This window comes from Sinocyclocheilus rhinocerous, unplaced genomic scaffold (genome assembly GCF_001515625.1).
Source record: "Sinocyclocheilus rhinocerous isolate Xijiao unplaced genomic scaffold, SAMN03320098_v1.1 scaffold2122, whole genome shotgun sequence".
Lineage (NCBI taxonomy): Eukaryota > Metazoa > Chordata > Actinopteri > Cypriniformes > Cyprinidae > Sinocyclocheilus > Sinocyclocheilus rhinocerous.
Window position 1 is genome coordinate 76,189 of NW_015632070.1, and position 25,673 is coordinate 101,861.

General features: G+C 35.9%; 1 protein-coding gene across 1 annotated transcript in view; it reads left to right on the forward strand.

Moving 5' to 3' along the window:
• The window catches only part of LOC107742187 (sodium channel protein type 4 subunit alpha-like), a 95,721-nt gene extending 71,235 nt beyond the window's left edge, over window positions 1-24,486 (forward strand). The window contains exons 16-23 of the mRNA XM_016555087.1: window positions 3,254-3,376; window positions 14,681-14,953; window positions 17,632-17,685; window positions 17,779-17,916; window positions 18,003-18,107; window positions 18,937-19,156; window positions 21,501-21,762; window positions 22,225-24,486. Coding sequence (XP_016410573.1) covers window positions 3,254-3,376; window positions 14,681-14,953; window positions 17,632-17,685; window positions 17,779-17,916; window positions 18,003-18,107; window positions 18,937-19,156; window positions 21,501-21,762; window positions 22,225-23,239 — 2,190 coding nt within the window. The 3' untranslated portion in view covers window positions 23,240-24,486. The remainder of the gene's footprint in view (window positions 1-3,253; window positions 3,377-14,680; window positions 14,954-17,631; window positions 17,686-17,778; window positions 17,917-18,002; window positions 18,108-18,936; window positions 19,157-21,500; window positions 21,763-22,224) is intronic.
• Window positions 24,487-25,673: the final 1,187 nt, after the last annotated feature.

Genomic DNA, 25,673 nt, shown 5'->3' on the forward strand with positions numbered 1-25,673 from the left:
CTAAAAAATAAAACAAAACAAATAAAAATTAAAAATAAATAAAAAAATGCATACATACATAAAAACTGAGATATCAACCTCAAATTTGGAACATAACTTGTTTAGATTTATGGTTTCGATTTAGAGTAAAACATGTTTTGGAAAATATGTGTCATATTAATTATTGTGTGTGTGTGTGTGTGTGTGAGCGAGAGAGAGAGTGTGTGCGTGTGTGCGTGAGTGCGTGAGTGCGTGTGTGCGTGTGTGCGTGAGTGCGTGTGCGCGTGTGCGCGTGCGTGTGCGCGTGCGAGTGTGTGTGTGTGTGTGTGTGTGTGTGTGTATTTTTCGTAATAATGAACTTAAACTTCTGTAACTTTTTGAAAAGCTCCAAAGCATTCAAGATTTACAACAGTTTGAAAGTTGGACATTTTATTTTCAGGTTTTATTTTCTAAGCTCAAAAAGTATTAACAGGAAATAAATGGATCATAACTATTCTTTTAATATAATTTAGTACCATAAATCCCCTAAAAAAAACACCAAAAACACACTCATAAATGCACATAAATGCATTTCTATTGACATTAATTTCTAAAACAAATATGTGTGATGGGTTTTTGTTTTGTTTTTTTGTTTTTTGAAAGAGAGCCATACACAATAATCCCATAGAAACACTCTCAATTGTCAGATAATTATGGAATTTTGTCCAAAAATGTATAGTTATCCAAACATGACAGATGTATGCATGTCTGCTATGCATATGTGGAACTATGTACAAATATTAATGGGATCATGTTAGCAGGCCATACTTATTTTATTTTTCTTGATTAATCTAGTTTTCTAAGCTTACACGCCATATTTGTGGTAGAGCATTCATCTATTCATCAGTTAAAAATGTCATTTGACCAAAGAGCCAAAACAACCACGACTGCATCGCTGTACAGACTCTACATGTACATGAAATATTTTTTATTTGTGTGGCTCCATTCAGTGAGAATAAAACAGAGGGTAAGGAGAGCTGTGGATTCAGATCTACAGTCAATTGTAAAGTTGTGATGTGAAAGGTGGAGTGTGTAATTATTTTTGATGTTTTGCTGATGCAAGTGTTGCAGAAATGACACACTTCACCTCCACCTTCACTGCAGCATGAAGTACTGATCAAATGCACCGCTGTATTTGAGTCTCTTCAGAGTAGATTTTTCACATTATGCGGTTTGTTGACACTTGATGAGATGATGTAGAAAATGTGCCTAAAATTCCTCTTTTAAGTACAGAAGGGTGTTTAATTCCTGTTGCTCAAACAACGGCAAGGTCATTGGTTCGATTTCTAGGAAATGCGTGAAAAATAATGTATGCCTTTAAAAATGCAATGTGTGTAAGTCGCTTTGGATAGAAGTGTCTGCCAAATGCATTCGTGTAATATAATGTATTTAATTTATACATTTATATTCATAAATGAGGAGAAAAGAAATAGCATTTAAACCATGTGATTTAATTTATATAAATTAAACAAGGATTCATCTTTAATGAATGAAAAAATATTATAAGCACAAAATATTTTATTTAATTTTTTTAAGTAATAGTGAAAGATTCTCGGAAGATTTTGTCCTATTGGAATAATATGAAATTGATAAAACTTTAATATTTCGAATAAATTACATAAATTACATCATTTAAGTTTAAACTGTAAGTTTTTCTTTGACATCGAAAAGTTTTTGTTTTTTAAAGATTGACTGGATCATGAACACAATCCCAATTTGATTCATATGAATAATATGACATTTTTACATAATCATTTAGATCAAGTACTTTCAAAGCTGTTACTCGTACAAGAAATTAAATTTTTTAATTTCATTTGTCGTGAACTCATATTTTTAATTTTTTTTAAATATGAGATTTTAATAATCAGAAAAGTACTTTTAAAGCTGCTAAATGCACATTAGATGAATTTGCTTTGACACTGAAATAGTTTTTTTTATTTCTAAAAATTGACAGTGGACAAAACAGTCCCATTTGATTAATATAAATGATATACTTTTTCATTTTAATATTCATAATAAATTAGATTAAGTATTTTTTAAAGCTGTTAAATGCACATTAAATGCTTTGCTTTGACTTTTAAATAGTTTATTTTTTTTCAAGATTAGATTTCTAAAGATTGACTGGAACATTGACAAAATTAGAAAAATATGAAATTTGAGATTTCAATCTTTATAATAAATGAGATTAAGTACTTTTAAAGCTAAATGCACATGAAATGCATTTACTTCGACATTTCATTTTTATTTTTTTAATTATTAAGACAGACAGGAACATGGACAAAACAAGCATGTGATTAATATGAATAATATGAATATTGCAGTATTTTTCAGATATTTTTTTTTATATATTATACAATTTTATATTTTTATAGTTTTTATATTTTATATTTTAAATTTAATATTTCTATAATATTAAATTATATTTAATATAGTATAGTGTTTGTTATAATATTTATGATATATCAAGTATATCAAAATTGTTAAATGCATATGAAATGCATTTACGTTAGCATTGAAATAGTTTTTTGATTTCTAAAGATTGACTGCATGGACAAAATCAAATTTGATTAATATGAGTAATGTTATGAGATTTTAATATTTATAGTAAATAAGATCCAAGTAAGTTTAAAGCTATTAAATGCACATGAAACGCTTTTGAAACATTTTTTTTTGCTTTTTTAAATTTCAAAAGACTGATTGGAACATGAATACAAAAATCCCATTAGAACAGTATGAATGCTATGAACTCATGGAAACTAAACGAGCTATAATTCGCTTCATGCAGGTGTCAGTGATTGGTCTGGTGGCACGTGTGGTCAATTATGATCAGATTGGCTCCATGCGGGTTCTGCGGACGCTCCGGGCGCTGCGGCCTCTCCGCGCCGTGTCTCGCTTTGCTGGGATGAGGGTAAGAGCCGCTCTGACTGGGGCCCGGGGCCCGGCACCGAAGGCACCGTCTGAGTAGACTCAATAGACAGCTGCCCTCTAAACCCCCCTTCAGTCCTTCACAGGTCACAGAGGAGCGATGAAACAACCACCAATGGCCCTTAAAACCAAATTTTTCCTTAACAGGTCTCCAGAACCGGGTTTCCGTGATGATTAAGCCCTGTTTTTCCTCCTAGCGCCGCAGTCTGATGCCTCGTTTCCTTCCGCAGGACTGCAGCGGGTGTGATGTTATTGCGGTCCTAACGCTGCGTTTCTATCTTCTCTTTCTCCTCGGCTCTCTGTCACTCAGGTGTCTCTCGTAAGCCTTGTAGCAAGCACGCTGGGCTACTCGGACTTTGCTGCCATCAAATCTCTCAGAACGCTCAGAGCCCTCAGACCGCTGAGAGCGCTGTCCCGGTTTGAAGGCATGAGGGTAAGATACACTCGTCTCTCTGTAACATCTGTCATTCACAGCCCATTTCGCTCAGTTCTACAGAAACAGGAAGCCTCTGTATTTTTTAAGGGAGTTGGCTGAGGAGAGAAAAACCATCACGCATCTTCTCAAGTCTCTTCTTAAACCAGCCTGAGGTGGTTCTATGGTCGTATACTCTTAAACATAAAGGTTTTCACCATTTTTGGTTCCCCAAAGAACCTTTCAGTGAAAAGTTCTTAAAAGAAGAAGAACATTTTAAGCCTTTTTCCACTATAAAGTTCTTTTGTTGAATGGAAAAGTTCTACATGCTTAAAAATAAAGGTGCTTAAAAGGTTCTTCACAGCGATGCCATAGAAGAACCATTTTTGGTTCCACAAAGAACCATTCAGTCAAAGAACCATCTCTTTCTTACCTTTTTATAATCTGAAGAACCTTCTTTCGCCACAAACAACCTTTTGTGAAACAGAAAGGTTCTTCAGATGTTAAAGGTTCTTTATGGAACCATTTAGACAAAAAACGTTCTTCTATGGCATCGTCAAGAACCTTTATTTTTAAAAGTGAAGAAGCATTTTTGGTTCCCCAAAGAACCTTTCAGTGAAAAGTTCTTAAAAGAAGAAGAACATTTTAAGCCTTTTTCCACTATAAAGTTCTTTTGTTGAATGGAAAGGTTCCACATGCTTAAAAATAAAGGTGCTTAGGAGGTTCTTCACAGCGATGCCATAAAATAACCATTTTTGGTTCCACAGAGAACCATTCAGTCAAAGGTTCTTTCTTTAAAGAACTCTTTCTTAGCTTTTTATAATCTGAAGAACCTTCTTTCGCCACAAAGGATCTTTTGTGAAACAGAAAGGTTCTTTATGGAACCATTTAGACAAAAAGGTTCTTCTGCGGCATCACTGTGAAGCACCTTTATTTTTAAGAGTGAAGAAGCATTTTTGGTTCCCCAAAGAACCTTTCAGTGAAACGTTCTTAAAAGAAGAAGAACATTTTAAGCCTTTTTCCACTATAAAGTACTTTTGTTGAATGAAAGGTTCCACATGCTTAAAAATAAAGCTGTTTTTGCAGTGATGCCATCGAAGAAGCATTTTTGGTTCCCCAAAGAACCATTAGTAGAACCATTATTTTCTTGGTGTGAAGAACATCTCAATTATTTTTTTTCCACTGTAAAGAACCTGGAAAGTAAGATTCAATGAATGTTATAGGTTCTTCATGGAACCAATAGAACCCAATAGAGAACCTTTATTTTAATTTATGGTTCAATGATGAGCCTTCCAATTCCACAGAAGGTTCTTTACAGTGGAAAAGGGTTCTTTAGATGATTGAAATATTCTTCACACCAAGAAAAGATGGTTCTTTTAAGAACTTTTTTTGTAGTGATGCCATAGAAAAACCATTTTTGGTTCTTCAAACCTTGTGTGAAGAGCACTTTTAATTATCTAAAGAAGCTTTTTCCACTATAAAGGACCTGGAACGATTCAAGGGATGTTAAAGGTTCTTCATGGAACCAAAAGAAGCCAATAGAGAACGTCTCGGTTACGTATGTAACCCTCGTTCCCTGAAGGAGGGAACGGAGACGTCACGTCCCGTCGCCACAGCTCCTGTACCACCGCTGAGCGGCCGGGTCACCGGCTCGGCTCCTCAGCGAAAACCTGAATATGCGCTGCATCTGCTGCCTACTTATACTCACGCTGTGATCAGCAGCAGCTGGATGCAATAATCGCATGCCAATGTGCATTGGCTCGTTTAGTTTACACTCGAAGTGGATTGGTCTCTCTAAGCGAGATCCCAATTCGTCGGTCATCCGACGTGACGTCGAGAGTGACCGACTGAAAGGGAACGTCTCGGTTACGTATGTAACCCTCGTTCCCTGAAGGAGGGAACGGAGACGTCACGTCCCGTCGCCACAGCTCCTGTACCACCGCTGAGCGGCCGGGTCACCGGCTCGGCTCCTCAGCGAAAACCTGAATATGCGCTGCATCTGCTGCCTACTTATACTCACGCTGTGATCAGCAGCAGCTGGATGCAATAATCGCATGCCAATGTGCATTGGCTCGTTTAGTTTACACTCGAAGTGGATTGGTCTCTCTAAGCGAGATCCCAATTCGTCGGTCATCCGACGTGACGTCGAGAGTGACCGACTGAAAGGGAACGTCTCGGTTACGTATGTAACCCTCGTTCCCTGAAGGAGGGAACGGAGACGTCACGTCCCGTCGCCACAGCTCCTGTACCACCGCTGAGCGGCCGGGTCACCGGCTCGGCTCCTCAGCGAAAACCTGAATATGCGCTGCATCTGCTGCCTACTTATACTCACGCTGTGATCAGCAGCAGCTGGATGCAATAATCGCATGCCAATGTGCATTGGCTCGTTTAGTTTACACTCGAAGTGGATTGGTCTCTCTAAGCGAGATCCCAATTCGTCGGTCATCCGACGTGACGTCGAGAGTGACCGACTGAAAGGGAACGTCTCGGTTACGTATGTAACCCTCGTTCCCTGAAGGAGGGAACGGAGACGTCACGTCCCGTCGCCACAGCTCCTGTACCACCGCTGAGCGGCCGGGTCACCGGCTCGGCTCCTCAGCGAAAACCTGAATATGCGCTGCATCTGCTGCCTACTTATACTCACGCTGTGATCAGCAGCAGCTGGATGCAATAATCGCATGCCAATGTGCATTGGCTCGTTTAGTTTACACTCGAAGTGGATTGGTCTCTCTAAGCGAGATCCCAATTCGTCGGTCATCCGACGTGACGTCGAGAGTGACCGACTGAAAGGGAACGTCTCGGTTACGTATGTAACCCTCGTTCCCTGAAGGAGGGAACGGAGACGTCACGTCCCGTCGCCACAGCTCCTGTACCACCGCTGAGCGGCCGGGTCACCGGCTCGGCTCCTCAGCGAAAACCTGAATATGCGCTGCATCTGCTGCCTACTTATACTCACGCTGTGATCAGCAGCAGCTGGATGCAATAATCGCATGCCAATGTGCATTGGCTCGTTTAGTTTACACTCGAAGTGGATTGGTCTCTCTAAGCGAGATCCCAATTCGTCGGTCATCCGACGTGACGTCGAGAGTGACCGACTGAAAGGGAACGTCTCGGTTACGTATGTAACCCTCGTTCCCTGAAGGAGGGAACGGAGACGTCACGTCCCGTCGCCACAGCTCCTGTACCACCGCTGAGCGGCCGGGTCACCGGCTCGGCTCCTCAGCGAAAACCTGAATATGCGCTGCATCTGCTGCCTACTTATACTCACGCTGTGATCAGCAGCAGCTGGATGCAATAATCGCATGCCAATGTGCATTGGCTCGTTTAGTTTACACTCGAAGTGGATTGGTCTCTCTAAGCGAGATCCCAATTCGTCGGTCATCCGACGTGACGTCGAGAGTGACCGACTGAAAGGGAACGTCTCGGTTACGTATGTAACCCTCGTTCCCTGAAGGAGGGAACGGAGACGTCACGTCCCGTCGCCACAGCTCCTGTACCACCGCTGAGCGGCCGGGTCACCGGCTCGGCTCCTCAGCGAAAACCTGAATATGCGCTGCATCTGCTGCCTACTTATACTCACGCTGTGATCAGCAGCAGCTGGATGCAATAATCGCATGCCAATGTGCATTGGCTCGTTTAGTTTACACTCGAAGTGGATTGGTCTCTCTAAGCGAGATCCCAATTCGTCGGTCATCCGACGTGACGTCGAGAGTGACCGACTGAAAGGGAACGTCTCGGTTACGTATGTAACCCTCGTTCCCTGAAGGAGGGAACGGAGACGTCACGTCCCGTCGCCACAGCTCCTGTACCACCGCTGAGCGGCCGGGTCACCGGCTCGGCTCCTCAGCGAAAACCTGAATATGCGCTGCATCTGCTGCCTACTTATACTCACGCTGTGATCAGCAGCAGCTGGATGCAATAATCGCATGCCAATGTGCATTGGCTCGTTTAGTTTACACTCGAAGTGGATTGGTCTCTCTAAGCGAGATCCCAATTCGTCGGTCATCCGACGTGACGTCGAGAGTGACCGACTGAAAGGGAACGTCTCGGTTACGTATGTAACCCTCGTTCCCTGAAGGAGGGAACGGAGACGTCACGTCCCGTCGCCACAGCTCCTGTACCACCGCTGAGCGGCCGGGTCACCGGCTCGGCTCCTCAGCGAAAACCTGAATATGCGCTGCATCTGCTGCCTACTTATACTCACGCTGTGATCAGCAGCAGCTGGATGCAATAATCGCATGCCAATGTGCATTGGCTCGTTTAGTTTACACTCGAAGTGGATTGGTCTCTCTAAGCGAGATCCCAATTCGTCGGTCATCCGACGTGACGTCGAGAGTGACCGACTGAAAGGGAACGTCTCGGTTACGTATGTAACCCTCGTTCCCTGAAGGAGGGAACGGAGACGTCACGTCCCGTCGCCACAGCTCCTGTACCACCGCTGAGCGGCCGGGTCACCGGCTCGGCTCCTCAGCGAAAACCTGAATATGCGCTGCATCTGCTGCCTACTTATACTCACGCTGTGATCAGCAGCAGCTGGATGCAATAATCGCATGCCAATGTGCATTGGCTCGTTTAGTTTACACTCGAAGTGGATTGGTCTCTCTAAGCGAGATCCCAATTCGTCGGTCATCCGACGTGACGTCGAGAGTGACCGACTGAAAGGGAACGTCTCGGTTACGTATGTAACCCTCGTTCCCTGAAGGAGGGAACGGAGACGTCACGTCCCGTCGCCACAGCTCCTGTACCACCGCTGAGCGGCCGGGTCACCGGCTCGGCTCCTCAGCGAAAACCTGAATATGCGCTGCATCTGCTGCCTACTTATACTCACGCTGTGATCAGCAGCAGCTGGATGCAATAATCGCATGCCAATGTGCATTGGCTCGTTTAGTTTACACTCGAAGTGGATTGGTCTCTCTAAGCGAGATCCCAATTCGTCGGTCATCCGACGTGACGTCGAGAGTGACCGACTGAAAGGGAACGTCTCGGTTACGTATGTAACCCTCGTTCCCTGAAGGAGGGAACGGAGACGTCACGTCCCGTCGCCACAGCTCCTGTACCACCGCTGAGCGGCCGGGTCACCGGCTCGGCTCCTCAGCGAAAACCTGAATATGCGCTGCATCTGCTGCCTACTTATACTCACGCTGTGATCAGCAGCAGCTGGATGCAATAATCGCATGCCAATGTGCATTGGCTCGTTTAGTTTACACTCGAAGTGGATTGGTCTCTCTAAGCGAGATCCCAATTCGTCGGTCATCCGACGTGACGTCGAGAGTGACCGACTGAAAGGGAACGTCTCGGTTACGTATGTAACCCTCGTTCCCTGAAGGAGGGAACGGAGACGTCACGTCCCGTCGCCACAGCTCCTGTACCACCGCTGAGCGGCCGGGTCACCGGCTCGGCTCCTCAGCGAAAACCTGAATATGCGCTGCATCTGCTGCCTACTTATACTCACGCTGTGATCAGCAGCAGCTGGATGCAATAATCGCATGCCAATGTGCATTGGCTCGTTTAGTTTACACTCGAAGTGGATTGGTCTCTCTAAGCGAGATCCCAATTCGTCGGTCATCCGACGTGACGTCGAGAGTGACCGACTGAAAGGGAACGTCTCGGTTACGTATGTAACCCTCGTTCCCTGAAGGAGGGAACGGAGACGTCACGTCCCGTCGCCACAGCTCCTGTACCACCGCTGAGCGGCCGGGTCACCGGCTCGGCTCCTCAGCGAAAACCTGAATATGCGCTGCATCTGCTGCCTACTTATACTCACGCTGTGATCAGCAGCAGCTGGATGCAATAATCGCATGCCAATGTGCATTGGCTCGTTTAGTTTACACTCGAAGTGGATTGGTCTCTCTAAGCGAGATCCCAATTCGTCGGTCATCCGACGTGACGTCGAGAGTGACCGACTGAAAGGGAACCATTTTTCACCAATGAGCCTTTGAGTAATCAGTTCTTTAAAAACATTTTCTTGATGTGAAGAATGTTTTAATAATCGAAATAACATTTTTTCCTCTATAAAGAACCTTTTGCTCAATTGGAAAGGTTCCATTGATGTTAAAGGCTCCTCATGGAACCAGTAGAAGCCTATGAAGAACCTTTATCTTTAAGAGTTTGGCAGGCTTAAGGTGGTCTCGCTCTGTTGACAAACATCCAAAACCCCCCAAAAACCATCAAACCAGACACCTAACCACCTTAGGCTGGTTTAAACAGGGTTACTGTCTTTCAAGCTGCCGTTAGATTGCTTGAATAGTTTAATAAAATCTCATTAGTAGAATATAAAGAAAATATCTGTGTTCTGAAATGATGTTGAGGTCATATTTCAGCCCAAAATCAAAATATCAAGCTGTTTTTGAGGGCAATTCATTCATTTATTATTATTATTATTATTAATTATTATTTTGTGTTATGAAATGTTCAAGGCAATTAATCACATTTTCACCCAAATTCAGTAATGGTTAAATATATATATATAAGTGGTTAAGTGTTTATACATTATGATAGTATTTGTTATAGAGCCTTTTATTTATGCTGATATTAGTGCTTTTTTTTTTTCTTTTCTTTTTTTTTTTTTTACGTAACAATGAGAATTACAAATATATAAAATGAAGATTTGGGGAAAACATGTTTAATTGTCATTTAAATAAGACAATGCAACAAAAAGCATAATGGTCCTTTAAAAAACTTTTAATTTATGATTATTATTTTTTAGTGTGAAATGTGAGATGTTTTCATCAGATTCGTCCCAGCAGACTGAAATCATGTTTTTGTTTGTGTTGATTTCTTTCTCTCCATCGATCCGGCCGTGTTTTTACAGCATTAGCGCGTGTTTTAATATCTCTCTCATATTCTCACCGCACTTCTGTTTAATCAAGTTTGATCGTTTAATCTTCATGCATTTCTGATTCTGAAAGGTGACGTCTCATTTATCGCTGGAGGCTTTACAAGGCAAACGGGAAAGTCTTTGCAGTATTAGACAATTATTACTTGGTCATGTAACCAATCAAATATTACAAAATTAATACAGTGACATTTTGAGTGGATTTTAATAAAATAATGAATAAGACTTATAACTAAATATACATTTATTATAATTAAGTTATTACATTATACATTGACAATTGCAGTAATTTTTTCATTGATTGATAATATTAAAATTAATAAAATAAAATATATAATTAAAATGATTTGATTATACTATATTAAAATATTAAATAATGTGGTGGCATTATGAGTATATTTTTTTCAGTGATTGATAATATTAAAATTAATAAAATAATAAATATTAGAATGAAATGTATAGTTAAATAAAAGTTTATTATGATTTAAATATTATGTAATATTTTTCACTAATGGATCATATTAAAAATAGTGAAGTAAATGTAATATTAAAATATATAACTAAATATACATTTATATCATTATAATTTGCATTTAATATCAGTTTATTATTATTAAAATGAAATTAAAATGATTTTTCACTGATGGATAATATTAGAATTGATCAAATAAATATAATATTCAAATTCTGTAACTAAATATAAATTTATATCATTAAAATATTACATAATACAGTGATATTTTGAGTAGATTTTTGTTTCACTAATGGATAATATTAAAATGAATAAACTAAATAGAAGAATAAAATATATAATTGAATATCAGTTTATTATTATTAAAATGAAAGCAATGACATTTTTATTAGATTTTTCACTGATGCATAATATTAGAATTGATCAAATAAATATAATATTCAAATTCTGTAACTAAATATAAATGTATTATAAATACTCAAGTAGATGTTTTTCACTGATGGATAATATTAAAATGAATAATGTATAACAAAATATAAATTTATTATGATTAAAACATTTTGAATGCATGTTTCACTAAAGGATAATATTAATAATAATGAAATAAATATAATACTATATATAACTAAAAATACATTACAATTGAACTATTACACAATACAGTGACATTATGAGTAGATTTTTCCCTGATGGATTATACTGAAATCAATATTAGAATAAAATAATTAAATATATAACTAAATATACATTTATTATAATTAAATGATTGTTGAAACATCTACTGTCTCTTAAAATGACGCTAACGTATTAAAAACCAGAGTAAACATAGAGAAGCAGGACTTGTTTCCAGTGTTATCTTCCTCTTCCTGACTTGCATGTATGAATGTTTGATTTGCTGTCAGTATTACAGCGTTAGCGGGATGTACAGTATGTGTACAGTAGAGTCTGTGCCTGCGGGACATTATTAAACAGTCTGGATAAAGATGAAGCTGGGAAACACCATCAGTATTCATCGCTCACAAACTCAGTGTTATCTTCATCTCCTCATCCTCACACACCAGACGCTCACATATCAATAATGTTATTCATACTGTGATATTTCAGCGATTTAAGATTGAAGGCAAGACACTGAGGTGAAAATAAAACATTAGACTAATACATATTAGCATATTTCCCCATCTGATTGATTACAGTAGGAAACGTTTTCTGAAATAGTATGTTTCCAAATGTATCCAAATGAGGCATTATTTAATTAAAACTGCACTAATTCACATTCATTTTCAGAACATTAATCTGAACATTGGATAAAGCCAGAATATAGACTGGAATAAATCTGTCAGATTTGGTGTATGCACGTTTCTGGGTTATATTAGTATCATTGTATTAGCATCATATATTGCTGTAATTTTTTATTTTTTATTTTCCGTATTCGTTTTAATTTTAAAGTTAGAATTTTTGTAATTTTGTTGTGTTTTTGTCTTTTTTTTTTAAACATTAAATATTGAAATATTTTTATAAATGTGATATAATATGCATATTAAATATACATATTTAGATTTTTTTTTATAAATATGCACTTATGTGCTGCATTGATATATTACTATAAACTTAATAAGATTTAGAATTAGTTTTTATTTTTATATTTTCTGTTTTAATTTTAATTTTAGTTGTAATAGGAAAAAAAATTAACTTAAATGATTTTAGCAAATGGCTGCAACATAACAAAGAGTGAAAAATTTAAGTGGGTCTGAATACTTTCCGTACCCACTGTATATATATATATATTTTATTTTTATTTTTTTTTCATATATATATTCATATATATGAAAATCAAAAATTTCATTTTGGAAACCAGCTTAAAAATAAGTTTAAGTTTTATTTTATTCTGTAAAAAGTTTATTTTATTTCAAGCAACAAAAAATATTTTATGGTCTCAGTTTTAGATAACTATATAAAACTATACTATAAAAACTATATTAAAATACAAATCTACAGACACAAATAGATAAAGTAAATGAAATAAAACTAAAATAAAGATAAAAAATAATAAAATAAACTTAAAAGTGTATTTTGGATGTTTTCTTTACATTGGTCTGAAACAACTATAATTAAAATAATAAAATAAAAGTGTATTTTTGGATGTTTTCTTTCTCTACCCTGAAACAATTATAGCTAAAATAAAAGTCATAAATAATGAAACAAACTTAAAATGTATTTTGGATGTTTTCTTTACACTAGTCTGAAGCATCACGTTATGAAAAGCATATTTTTGCCTGTAGTGTCTTGCCTTAACCACTGAAGAAATGCAAGTTTGATTAGAAATGGATTAAATCTATAAACTGAATTGCATTGATGCTCATGTAGTGTTGTTGTTTCTGTGATGGTTGTGATCTGCTGTGGGTTCATCACCCGCTTTATTTCATACGTTTAAAACATTTAAAATACAGAAGTTTAAGCCTATTTTAAGACCATTAGGATTTTAAAAAAAGTTTTATTTTCCTTTTTTTTGTAAATCAGCATAAATATATAATATATAGAAAAATAATGCATAAATACAAAAATATGAATGCCTACGTTTAGGATTTATTTATTTGATTACACAGTTTTAGCACAAAAAAATTATTACATTTGTAATTGCTTTTTATCCATATTTTAATCATGTTCATACTTTTCAATGGAATAAATTAAAAAATGATTCAATAATAATGAATAGATTAACTTGATTACGTAATAAATTCAAAAATGATTATTTAAATAAAATAAAATAGATGCAAATAGTTAATAATAAACTATACCTTATTTTTTGTGTTATTTATTATGTAATCCAAATGGATGGAAATTTATTGATATTTTTCTATATATTTTGTATATAAATATATGTGTGTATGTATATATGTATATTAATAAATATTATTATTATTATTATTAATGAAAATATATATTATAAAATATATATATGTGACCCTGCAGCACAAAAGCAGTGTTAAGTCGCTGGGGTATATTTGTAGCAATAGCCAACAATACCCAAATATTGTCCGATCCTAACAAACCATACATCAATGGAAAGCTTATTTATTCAGCTTTCAGATATGCATAAATTTTAATTTCGGAAAAATTGACACTTATGACTGGTTTTATGGTCCAGGGTCACATATAATAATATACAGAAAAGCATTAATGCTTAATTAATATTAAATTACTGTTTTACAAAATATACTTTATTTTTACAATTTGATTTTTATTTATTTATTTATTTTGCATTACACTAACAAGAATCTGGGGGTATTTTTTGTCATGAAAATAATATTTTATTGCTCCTAAAAACATATATGTGACCCTGGAGCACAAAATGGGTCATAAGGGTCAATTTTTCAAAATTGAGATTTATACATAATCTGGAAGCTGAATAAATAAGCTTCCATTGATGTATGGTTTGTTAGGATAGGACAATATTTGAAAATCTGGAATCTGAGGGTGCAAAAAAATCTAAATATTGAGAAAATCATCTTTAAAGTTGTTCAAATGAAGTTCTTAGCAATGTATATTACTAATCAAAAATTAAGTTTTGATATATTTACGGTAGGAGATTTACAAAATATCTTCATGGAACATGATCTTTACTTAATATCCTAATGATTTTTGGCACAAAAGAAAAATGTATAATTTTGACCCATACAATGTATTGTTGGCTATTGCTACAAATATACCCCAGCGACTTAACACTGCTTTTGTGCTGCAGGGTCACATTTATTTAAATTCTGGGGTGAAACGTGACCTAGGCATGTTTCTGTTAAATTTACTGTTAAACACACTCTTCTCTGATGCGTTGGATCCAGTAGAGTTGAGCTCGTGATAATGTTTATGTTTTATGAATGGCTGTAAATGCAAAGTGCTCTGACACTTGCTGTATGTTATCAGGGGTTTTCGAGCGAGCGTGTAAATGCCAGTCGCCGAGGGTTTCTGATCTGATCTCAGAAAGCTGTGTTTGCTGGGTTTGATTCTGCTCTGTTTGCATCAGGTGGTGGTGAACGCTCTGATCGGCGCGATCCCGTCCATCATGAACGTGCTGCTGGTGTGTCTGATCTTCTGGCTGATCTTCAGCATCATGGGAGTCAACCTGTTCGCCGGGAAGTTCGGCCGCTGCGTCAACCGCACCGGCTTCATCTTCAACGCCTCCTTCATCAACAACAAGAGCGAGTGCTTGGAGATGAACAGCACGCAGTACTACTGGACCAAAGTCAAGGTCAACTTCGACAACGTGGGCGCCGGGTACCTCGCGCTGCTGCAAGTGGTGAGGCTTTGCTTCTGTTAATAACCCACTAAACCTTTCCTCATGTGCATTATGATGCTAACAAACTAATGAAATATTGCTTGTTCCAGCTAGCCGTTTTAACCATGTTCATACTTTTAAACTGAAGAAATGTAATTGTTTTCACAGTGAACAGATTCATGTTGATTCTAACCAGTTTGAAGGAGCGCATTGTGAAAATATTCGCAAATAAATCTTAATCAAAAAATTAATTTAAATAAATCTTAAACTTAGGCGTTTTTATTTATTATTTTTCTATATTATTAATAATATAATATAATAATATAATATATTAAAGTTATGTTTCTATTGATTTATTTTTATTATAATTTGGAGGCATTTGAAAATAATGTTTTATTGCTTTTAAAAACAGATTTATAAACATTTTAATGTACTGGAAACTTTATATGCATTTTAAATTTAGGCATTAATATTGAAATTTTTATATTATTTTTATTTATTTATTTTTTAAGTAGTTAGTAGAAAATATAAAAAAAATCTATTTAAATGTGTAAATAAAATTATTTAGGTCTAAATTTAAGAAATCTAATTTATTTATTTATTTAGGTATTAATATTTTATTATTTTATGTTTTATATTTCATTATTTATGTCTTATTTTTCTATGTATTAATCCACTTATGATCATATCATTATTACTGTTAACTAAAACTAAAAATACCTACCATTAAAAATATCATTTTAAAATGAAAAAACTAATTAATGCAAATGTATACTGGTTTATGCTGGAAATTTTATATGCAATTCAAATAAATAAATCTTACATTTAGGCAATTATATTTTATTATTTTATTTTTATATTTCTATATTTACGTATTGAATTATTTATCTATCTATCTGTATATTATTATTATTATTATTACTATTAATAAATAAATAGTACATTTCTATTTATTTATTTTATTTGGGAGCATTTTCTCATGAAAATAAAGTGTTATCGCTCCTAAAAGGCACATTTGTCTGTTCTGTTGGAGTCGGTTCTGCTAAGGTGGCGCCGGTTGTCTCGCGCTGCATCAGGTGCTGAGCTTTAGCTTTAGTTTCTCGCTCCTTTTCTTTCCCGCCGCTGGCCACCTCCGTCTGTCCGAGAGCGAATCAATCAGCGACTCTGTGCAAGCGTTATTTTTAGCCGCCGCTGCTGCCATTATACCGAAGTTTGTGCTCAGCAAGAGCGAACACACTTCATTCTTTCTTTTTAACTTAGTTGATGCGGTAACCTAGCAACAAGTCACTTAGCTCCTTTCCATCACCTTCTTGTGACTTCACCCAATACAAACCTTTCATTTGCATCTTCAAATAGTCCTTCACAAAGACCTGTAATTACTGCTAACTAAGACCAAGAAAAGACCAACCGTAGTGACTTCTGGCACTCTGTGAAAGCTGCCCACTGTCATCTATTCATTCATTCACTCATTCACTCACTCACTCACTCACTCACTCACTCATTCACTCACTCACTCACTCACTCACTCACTCACTCACTCACTCATTCACTCACTCACTCACTCACTCACTCACTCATTCACTCACTCACTCACTCATTCATTCATTAACTCACTCACTCATTCATTCATTCACTCATTCATTCACTCACTCACTCACTCATTCACTCACTCACTCACTCATTCATTCATTAACTCACTCACTCATTCATTCACTCATTCATTCACTCACTCATTCATTAATTCACTCATTCACTCACTCATTCATTCATTCACTCACTCATTCATTCATTCACTCACTCACTCATTCACTCACTCACTCACTCACTCATTCACTCACGCACAGAAAATCCAGATTTGCCCACTCCTCAGTACTTCAATTAGCTGTTATCTTCTGTTTTTATCAAAACATCTTATTCTTAACAAACTTTTGTGCCTTTTTCTGACACAAAAGAAAATAGAAAAAAATCCAATATTTCTAATTGATATTTTTGTTTAAATTATTATTTTTTTGTTTGTTTTTTTGCATTGAAATTCAGAAATAACATAAGCTTTAAAAATGTGAAAAAAAGTAATTAATTTTTTGTTTATTTATTTAAAAACATTTAATGTGGTACAAATGTCATTTGCATTAGTTATTATTAGTTTTTTTAAAATAAGTCTATATAGTTTTTATTTTTATTTTAGCTGTTTTAGTAAGTTTAAATTTTTCTACAGATTGGTTTTTGTCATTTTCAGTACTTACCGTTTTTTTAAAATGTCAGCATAGTTTTTATTATGTTTTATTTCAATTTTATATTTTTAATTTAATTTATTTACAGACTTAATTTTGTTAATTGTATTAGTTACTGTTTTTTTATATCTGTATATAGTTTTTTATAAATTTTTATTTCAGTTTGTTGTTTTAGTAAGTTTTACATTTTTTACATATTGACTTTTGTCATTTTTATTAGTTAGTAACGTTTTTTTTTTTTTACATGTCTGTATAGTTTTTATTTTGTATTATTTCAGTTTTAGTTATTTTATTAAGTTTTACGTTTTTACAGATTGAGTTTTGTCTTTTATTAGTTACTGTTTTAAGTTTTTTTTTTTTGCATATATTTTTTATTAATTTTAGTTTTATTTATTTTTCCTCCCAGTTTCAGTTAATGTTTGTTTTGTTTTTAAATTTGTATATTACATATTTTTTCTCCTTCTCAAGGCCACGTTCAAGGGTTGGATGGAGATCATGTACGCCGCGGTCGACTCACGATCCGTAAGTAAAACCGTTTTGAGCTCATAAAACCAGATTGAAACCCATGTGAACGTATCGTTTGCTAATTTGAGCGTCTCTAATCTACTGGAACAGGTGGAAGAGCAGCCCATTAAAGAGAACAGCCTGTACATGTACCTGTACTTCGTCATCTTCATCATCTTCGGCTCCTTCTTCACGCTCAATCTCTTCATCGGTGTCATCATTGACAATTTCAACCAACAGAAGCGAAAGATAAGTATTAAAACCAGCAGAATAACGAGCATGAAGGGTGTGAATGCGATTGTGACGGTAATAATAACAGAAGAGTTTCTCTGTACTTAGGAGGACAGGACATCTTCATGACAGAAGAACAGAAGAAATATTATAACGCCATGAAGAAACTGGGATCCAAGAAACCTCAGAAACCCATCCCAAGACCTACTGTGAGTATTCAATGGGTTTTTGATCAAAATGTGACCCTGGAGCACAAAACCAGTCATAAGGGTCAACTATTTGAAAATCTGGAATCTGAGGGAGCAAAAAAATCTAAATATTGATAAAATCGCCTTTAAAGTTGTCAAAATGAAGTTCTTAGCAATGCATATTACTTATCAAAAATTAAGTTTTGATATATTTACGGTAGGAAATTTACTAAATATCTTCATGGAACATGATCTTTACTTAATATCCTAAGGATTTTTGGCATAAAAGAAAAATCGATTAGTTTGTCCCATGTTTAGTTATGACAAGTTAACTAAGTTATTAAACTTATAAATAATATTAAAATATATTTTAATATTTTTAATAACTATTAATATATATAATTTGTATAATATGTCACCCATACTTGTTCAACTTAGCTAAAATGATAATTTAAATTATTTTTAAATATAAATATACAAATATATGCATTTTTTTAAATATATACATTTTGATTATTAGATGAAACAGTGTCATTTTAAATATAATTTTTTTTTCATGACATCCATACTTTTTCAGTCTAATATATATTTTAATTACTAAGCTGAAAAGAGTGTCATTAAATAATATTAAAACTTATTTTTGTACATTTCATTTTTTATAAATATTTTTTTATAGATTTTTCATGTCTCCTATATTTTTTTTCAATATAATATGTATTTTAATTGTTAGCCTGAAAAAGTGTGGTTGGCGTGAAAAACCTGTGCTACTTATGACTCCAGGGTCATATATCAATGATTCTGGTGGATTTTGACTCTTTGAATCTTCTTGGTTGGATTGTTTTCTTCTCAGAACTCGATCCAAGGATTCTTCTTCGACTTGGTGTCCAAACAAGCCTTTGACATCATCATAATGCTGCTGATCATCCTCAACATGGTGACGATGATGGTGGAGACGGACGAGCAGTCTGCCAGCATCGAGTACATACTCTACTACATCAACCTGGCCTTCATCGTCATCTTCACCACCGAGTGCATCATCAAACTCATCGCCCTGAATATGTATTTTAATTGTTAGCCTGAAAAAGTGTGGTTGGCGTGAAAAAAACATATAGTCATTAAAATAATTAAATGAATAATATTAAATAGCATTAAAATGTGTTTTACATTTTATTATTTTTAATAACTATAAATATATTTCTACATTTTTCGTGTCACCCATACTTCTTCAACTTAAAGTTTAAAATAATTATTTAAATTATTATTTTTTTAAATTTAGTCTAATATATATTTTAATAATTAAGCAGAAAAAGTGTAAAGATTTTGAATAACTTAATTTTAATAACTCTCTCTCTCTCTCTCTCTATATATATATATATATAAAGAATTTTCTGTCACTGGTCAGACATATTTAAAAAAGGAAAAATATAAAATATGTATTTTTAATAATGTTTTTATTATTTATTGTTTGATTTATTTAATTATTTATTTTTAATCAAACATTTTTCATGTCACACCCTTTTTCAACTTTGTTAAAAATAACAATTTTAATAAATATGACAAGTAAAATAGTGTAAAACAAATTTAAAGTATTATATTCTTTCTGCATGAGGCAACCAGTTCTATTAAATCGTAGATGAAATTGTGTAATGTCTCTCTTTGTAAGATACAGTAGCTTTACCGTCTGGCCTTGGCATTACACATCAAGGTCTAAAGGCATTCAATGCAATTTTGTAGCACTTCACCAACTAATAAATAGGCAGTCGGTGCTTAAGTGACACGACGAGGTGATTTTGAGAACAGAAGCCCCTCGTGACCCTGATGAGAGAATGAGGAAAGCCAGAGGGGTTAACAGACGAGATGGTTTAAGGTGAAGGTAATTTGGGCAATCAGGGCTGTCAGCTCAGGTGATTGAGCTCTCAGTCCGAGCTAAAATCTTGACGTGGTTTTGTGCCACGACCCCCTGCTGCCGTCTGTATCTCTACAGGGTTAAAAGCTTAAAGACGCACCGCCGCAAATGTAAAAGCCAGCCATTTAACTCCTAAGTGGGACCGACTGTTCAATAAATCAAGGTGGTCAAGGTCAGTAACAGTGTTGGGTAAGTTACTCTAAAAAAGTAATTAATTACAAGTTACTAATTACATCTTCAACCGTGTAATTAGATTACTGTACAAATTACTCTCTCCAAAAAGTATTTAATTACTTATTACTAATTACTTTCTAAATCCTGTATCAACCTCGACAAGCTAATGATACAAGGATAGACATGAAACGTTCTTTTAATTCTTTCAAGTAACTGCATAAATTATTCTGGTCACTCTTTAGATTAGAGTCCAATTTTCACTATTTACTAACTATTATCTATGACTTTTGCCTCAATATACTCCTAATTGCTGCGTATTAATACTTAGTAAAGTAGTTGTTGACAATTATGTTTAAGAATTGGATATAGGATTAAGGATTTTGAATAAGGTCTTGCAGAATAAGACATTAATATGTGCTTTTTAAGTAATAATAAATAAGCCAATATCCCAGTAATATTCATGCTAATAACCAACTAGTTAATAGTGAGAATTGGACACTAAAGTGTTACCAATATTCTTAATAACTCACCAAAGTATTTAAAGTGAGAAGGTTACATAAAAGGTTAGACTTTAAATTTTGATGTTAAAACCACTATTGTAAGATCTTCTTCAATCGAAATTGAAATGACAAAATTTGCTGTCTTTGGATCATTTTAAAACAGTAATGCGGCAAATGGAAGATGACTCAGTGATATGTAATCGTTTTAAGTGTTTTTACGCTTTAGAAATCATCATAAATTATATATCAATTGAAAGCGTAAAATCTCAAAATTCATCCTGTGAAAACCATTTTAAAATCAGACATTGCGTTACTATAGAAATGGTACATCAAAATCATATTACAAAATGTTTTCGTTCATGAATTATAAAAATTTAAGTTTGGATAGTGCACTTTCACGTCTATGTTCAAAAATGGGAGTGACAATTAAGCCCCGTTCACACCAAGCACGATAACTATAAAGATAACAATAAAGATATAGTTCTAAAATTCGTTCTCAATATTAAAGAACAGCAGAGTCCACATCACAGCTATAACGATAAAGGCACAGAGAAACGATATCGTTGGAATCACTTTCAGAACGATTTTTTTCCCAGCTGATGAACGATACAAACATTGACAGCCAATCAGAATCCATCCTGCTATAACGAGCTGGAGAATTTAAAGCGACAGACGCGCTTAGAATATACAGACGATATCGTCCGCTGGTGTGGACGCTAATATCGTTATACTACCTTACTAACTATTAATAAGCAGCAAATTAGGAATTTATTGAGGGAAAACTCATAGTTAATAGTGAATAAGTGTTCCCTATTCTAAAGTGTTACCAAAAAGTGAACTCAAATGCTAACTCTAATCGGTGTCTCTTTCTCGTTCCAGGCATTGTTCTGGCGGATATCATTGAGAAGTACTTCGTCTCGCCAACGCTCTTCCGCGTCATCCGCTTGGCTCGAATCGGACGAATCCTTCGGCTCATCCGTGGCGCGAAGGGAATCCGGACGCTGCTCTTCGCTTTAATGATGTCTCTCCCAGCGTTGTTCAACATCGGCCTGCTGCTGTTCCTCGTCATGTTCATCTACGCCATCTTCGGCATGGCCAACTTCGCCTACGTCCTGATGAACGATACAAACATTGACAGCCAATCAGAATCCATCCTGCTATAACGAGCTGGAGAATTTAAAGCGACAGACGCGCTTAGAATATACAGACGATATCGTCCGCTGGTGTGGATGCTAATATTGTTATCTTTATAGTAGTGCTGTCAAACGAATAATCGCGATTAATCGCATCCAAAATAAAAGTTTTTGTTTACATAGTATATGTGTGTGTACTGTGTATATTTATTATGTATATATAAATACACACACATGCATGTATATATTTAAGAAAAATATGTTGTTTCTATTTTAAATATATTTATATATAATGTAAATTATATTAATATAAATATATACACATGTAAATACATTTTCGAAATATATGCTGTATGTGTGTGTATTTATTATATACAAAATAAATGTGCACAGTACACACAGATATATTATGTAAACAAAAACTTTAACTTCGCCTACGTCAAGAAGCAAGGCGGCATCGACGACATGTTCAACTTCGAAACGTTCGGAAACAGCATGATCTGCCTCTTCCAGATCACAACGTCTGCCGGATGGGACAATCTGCTCAATCCAATCCTCAACAACTCTCCGGAAGAGTGCGACCCGGATATTCCTCACACCGGGACGAACGTTCGCGGAAACTGCGGGAATCCTTCGGTCGGCATCACGTTCTTCGTGACCTACATTATTATTTCGTTTCTCATCGTGGTGAACATGTACATCGCGATTATATTGGAGAACTTCAGCGTGGCTACCGAGGAGAGCACGGCGACGCTGCGCGAGGACGACTTCGAGATGTTTTACGAAGTCTGGGAGAAGTTCGATCCGGAGGCGATGCAGTTCATCGAATACTCCAAACTCTCGGATTTCGCCGACTCGCTTTCCGAGCCGCTGCGCATCACTAAACCCAACAAAATCAAACTGATTTCCATGGACCTTCCGATGGTGAGCGGCGACAAGATCCATTGTTTGGATATCCTCTTCGCGTTCACCAAACGCGTTCTTGGAGAGTCGGACGAAATGGACGCGTTGAAGCAACAAATGGAGGAGAAGTTCATGATGGCGAACCCGTCTAAGATTTCCTACGAACCGATCACGACGACGCTTCGGCGCAAGCAAGAGGACGTTTCCGCAATCATGATCCAACGCGCATATCGGAGGCATCTAATTCGACGGCAGCTGAAACAAGCCTCGCTACTTTATCGTCAACTCCACATGCCAGACGCGGCCAAAGACGGCGACAGTTTGCCGGAGAACGAAGGACTTATAGTTGCGATGATAATGGAGAACTACGGCGCCGAAGCCGAAGTTACGGAAATGCTGTCAGCTACTTCGTCTCCGCCATCGTACGACAGCGTCACGCGAGCGACTAGCGAGCTTTTTCATGCTCTAATCCCGGAGGCCGCGAACACGGACCTCAGCGAACCTTTCACAGACCGAGATCGCGAGACGTTTCTGTGATGATGGATGTCACCTTTTCCTTTTTGTTTACCGAATGTAACGTAGACACAAAATCCTTGGAGGTTTTTGTAGACTGTTTTATTTCTCTTGTGGTTCACGTTTGTTTGAATATACAAGGGTAAAGTGTCACAGACATGCTCTTTGAACATGCACACGTCAACCTTTCACAGTTTGAATGCATGAATGAGATCCGTAGTCGCAGATATAGAGGATGTAATCATCGTATATTAGACTGAAAGCAACATAAGTTCATTAAAGGTCTTACTTAAAATGGTGTGATTCCTTTTAAGATTTGAGATGACGTAGAAGAAACTTAGCGGTGCATCCATGTTATAAATGTTCATACTTCACGCTTTGGAAAGCATGACGATTACCTCTTTCCGATTTGTGTCGCTAGCGATGAAAAGGCAGTGGTATTTGCACTTTCTGTTGTTTTTTTTTTTTTTGCCATTTCTTATGACGTTTCGCTCGGTGTCGTTATATCAAGACTAGTAAAAGACAATCAGACATGCACCAGAAATGGTCACTTGCTTAAAACCTGTCTTTACTAAATTCTTGCGAACTATTGCACATGCTTCCTTTCGAACGTGCGACACATTTGTTTCTATGGTGAAGTATTTATTTTGCATGCGGAAACTGCATGGTATGGAGGGGTTATCGAGAACACTTTCTTTTTAATTGTTTTGCACACTATACGTTCAGCAATAATTTGCTACTTTTAGGAATAACATTAACAATATTTATTGGAATTAAAAAAAAACGTGTCAAAGTTTCTACTGTAACGACCTCCAGCTGTAACTGTGGCTTATATTACTAGTGAAGATTATAGCACACGTGTTTTTCTATCTCAAACTGACATTGAACGCGCCACCGTTGGGGTCGGGTTGGCAGGTTTGGTGAAGGGCTGTTTTATGTAGCAATAGATCCCAAGTGTGCCTGCTAGAACTAAATCCTGTGTTTATAATTCATCTTTCTTCATGCATTTGTTTTGGGTTTTGAAAATCATCAGCAGACTCACCATAAATAGCATCAGACGCAAACCGTTCCATTGGCGTGTTTGACGGAATTGACTTTACAGCGCATTCCCTTATGGTGGTTTCTATCAGGAAACCCCAGTAAAGAGCACTACTTGTTCATAGAGACAAAAAGCTGACATCTAAATAAAACATTCTGCAATATATTATAAAAAATTGCTGTGGTACAAACTACAAGGGAATTGTCCAATGTTTGACTAGCGCATCTGAATCAACTGTGATGCAAGCAAACTTTCAAAAATGTAATTTTAGTGCTGTAAAACGATTAATCGCGATTAATCGCATCCAAAATAAAAGTTTTTGTTTACATAATATATGTGTGTGTACTGTGTATAGTTATTATGTATATATAAATACACACACATACAGTATGTATTTTGAAAATATTTACATATATATATATATATATATTCATATAATTTATATTATAAATATATTAAAATATAAACATACAATTTTTCTTAAATATATACGTGCAAGTGTGTCTTTATATATACATAATGAATATACACAGCACACACACACATATATAAACAAACTTTTATTTTGGATGCGATTAATCATTTTACAGCACTCATTTTTACATAAGCAAACTTTGAAGTGATTTCAGGCTGCTTTAATGCATCAATAATTTCATTTTAAAACCTGAAAATTCATTACCTTCACATGTGCAAAGTGTGCGTTTCTAAAACGCTGTCGTGTCGTGTGACTGAATGAATTGTAAATAAGCATCAGATGTCACTGTGTACATTTACGCAGCTTTAATTTACAGGAAATCTGAAACGTGACCTGTGCAAACTACGTGTACAGGCTTAAAAAACCACAGAGGCAGAAATAGACTCAAGCTCGGTTAATAGTTAATATAATTATTCTGACATGAGCGTCACTGAAGGGCGCAGATGCAAAGCCTGTATAGTTCGAGTATCTTCTAAAGTTCGAGGTTTGTTTGCATTACATTTGGACATTTGAACTTGATGTTACAGACCTTATTTAGGCTGGATGCCATAATTAATTTGATAAAAATGAGGCTGTGAGGGCAACAACCTATGTTTTTGTCTTAAATTATCTGGAAAGATGTTTAGGAGTCAGTATAATACATTAGGCTTAACGACGAGGCTTATTAATAAACAACACCGAATTTCTGGGTTAATTTTAAATGCATTTCACAGTTCGTTAAGAATGATTTTAGAAATGATTTACTTAGAAATGTAACCACTGAACAGATCAAATATTCCTTAAACTGAAAAAAATTAATAAAAATTGGATTCGAAAATAGTTCGGCTCAGAAATTGCTAGTAAATTTCACAAACAAACACAAAGAATTACGCATGAAATTTCGAAGTAGAAAAACTGAAAAAGTATTTTCTTGTAAAATGCACTTCAATAATCTTTCTCTATGA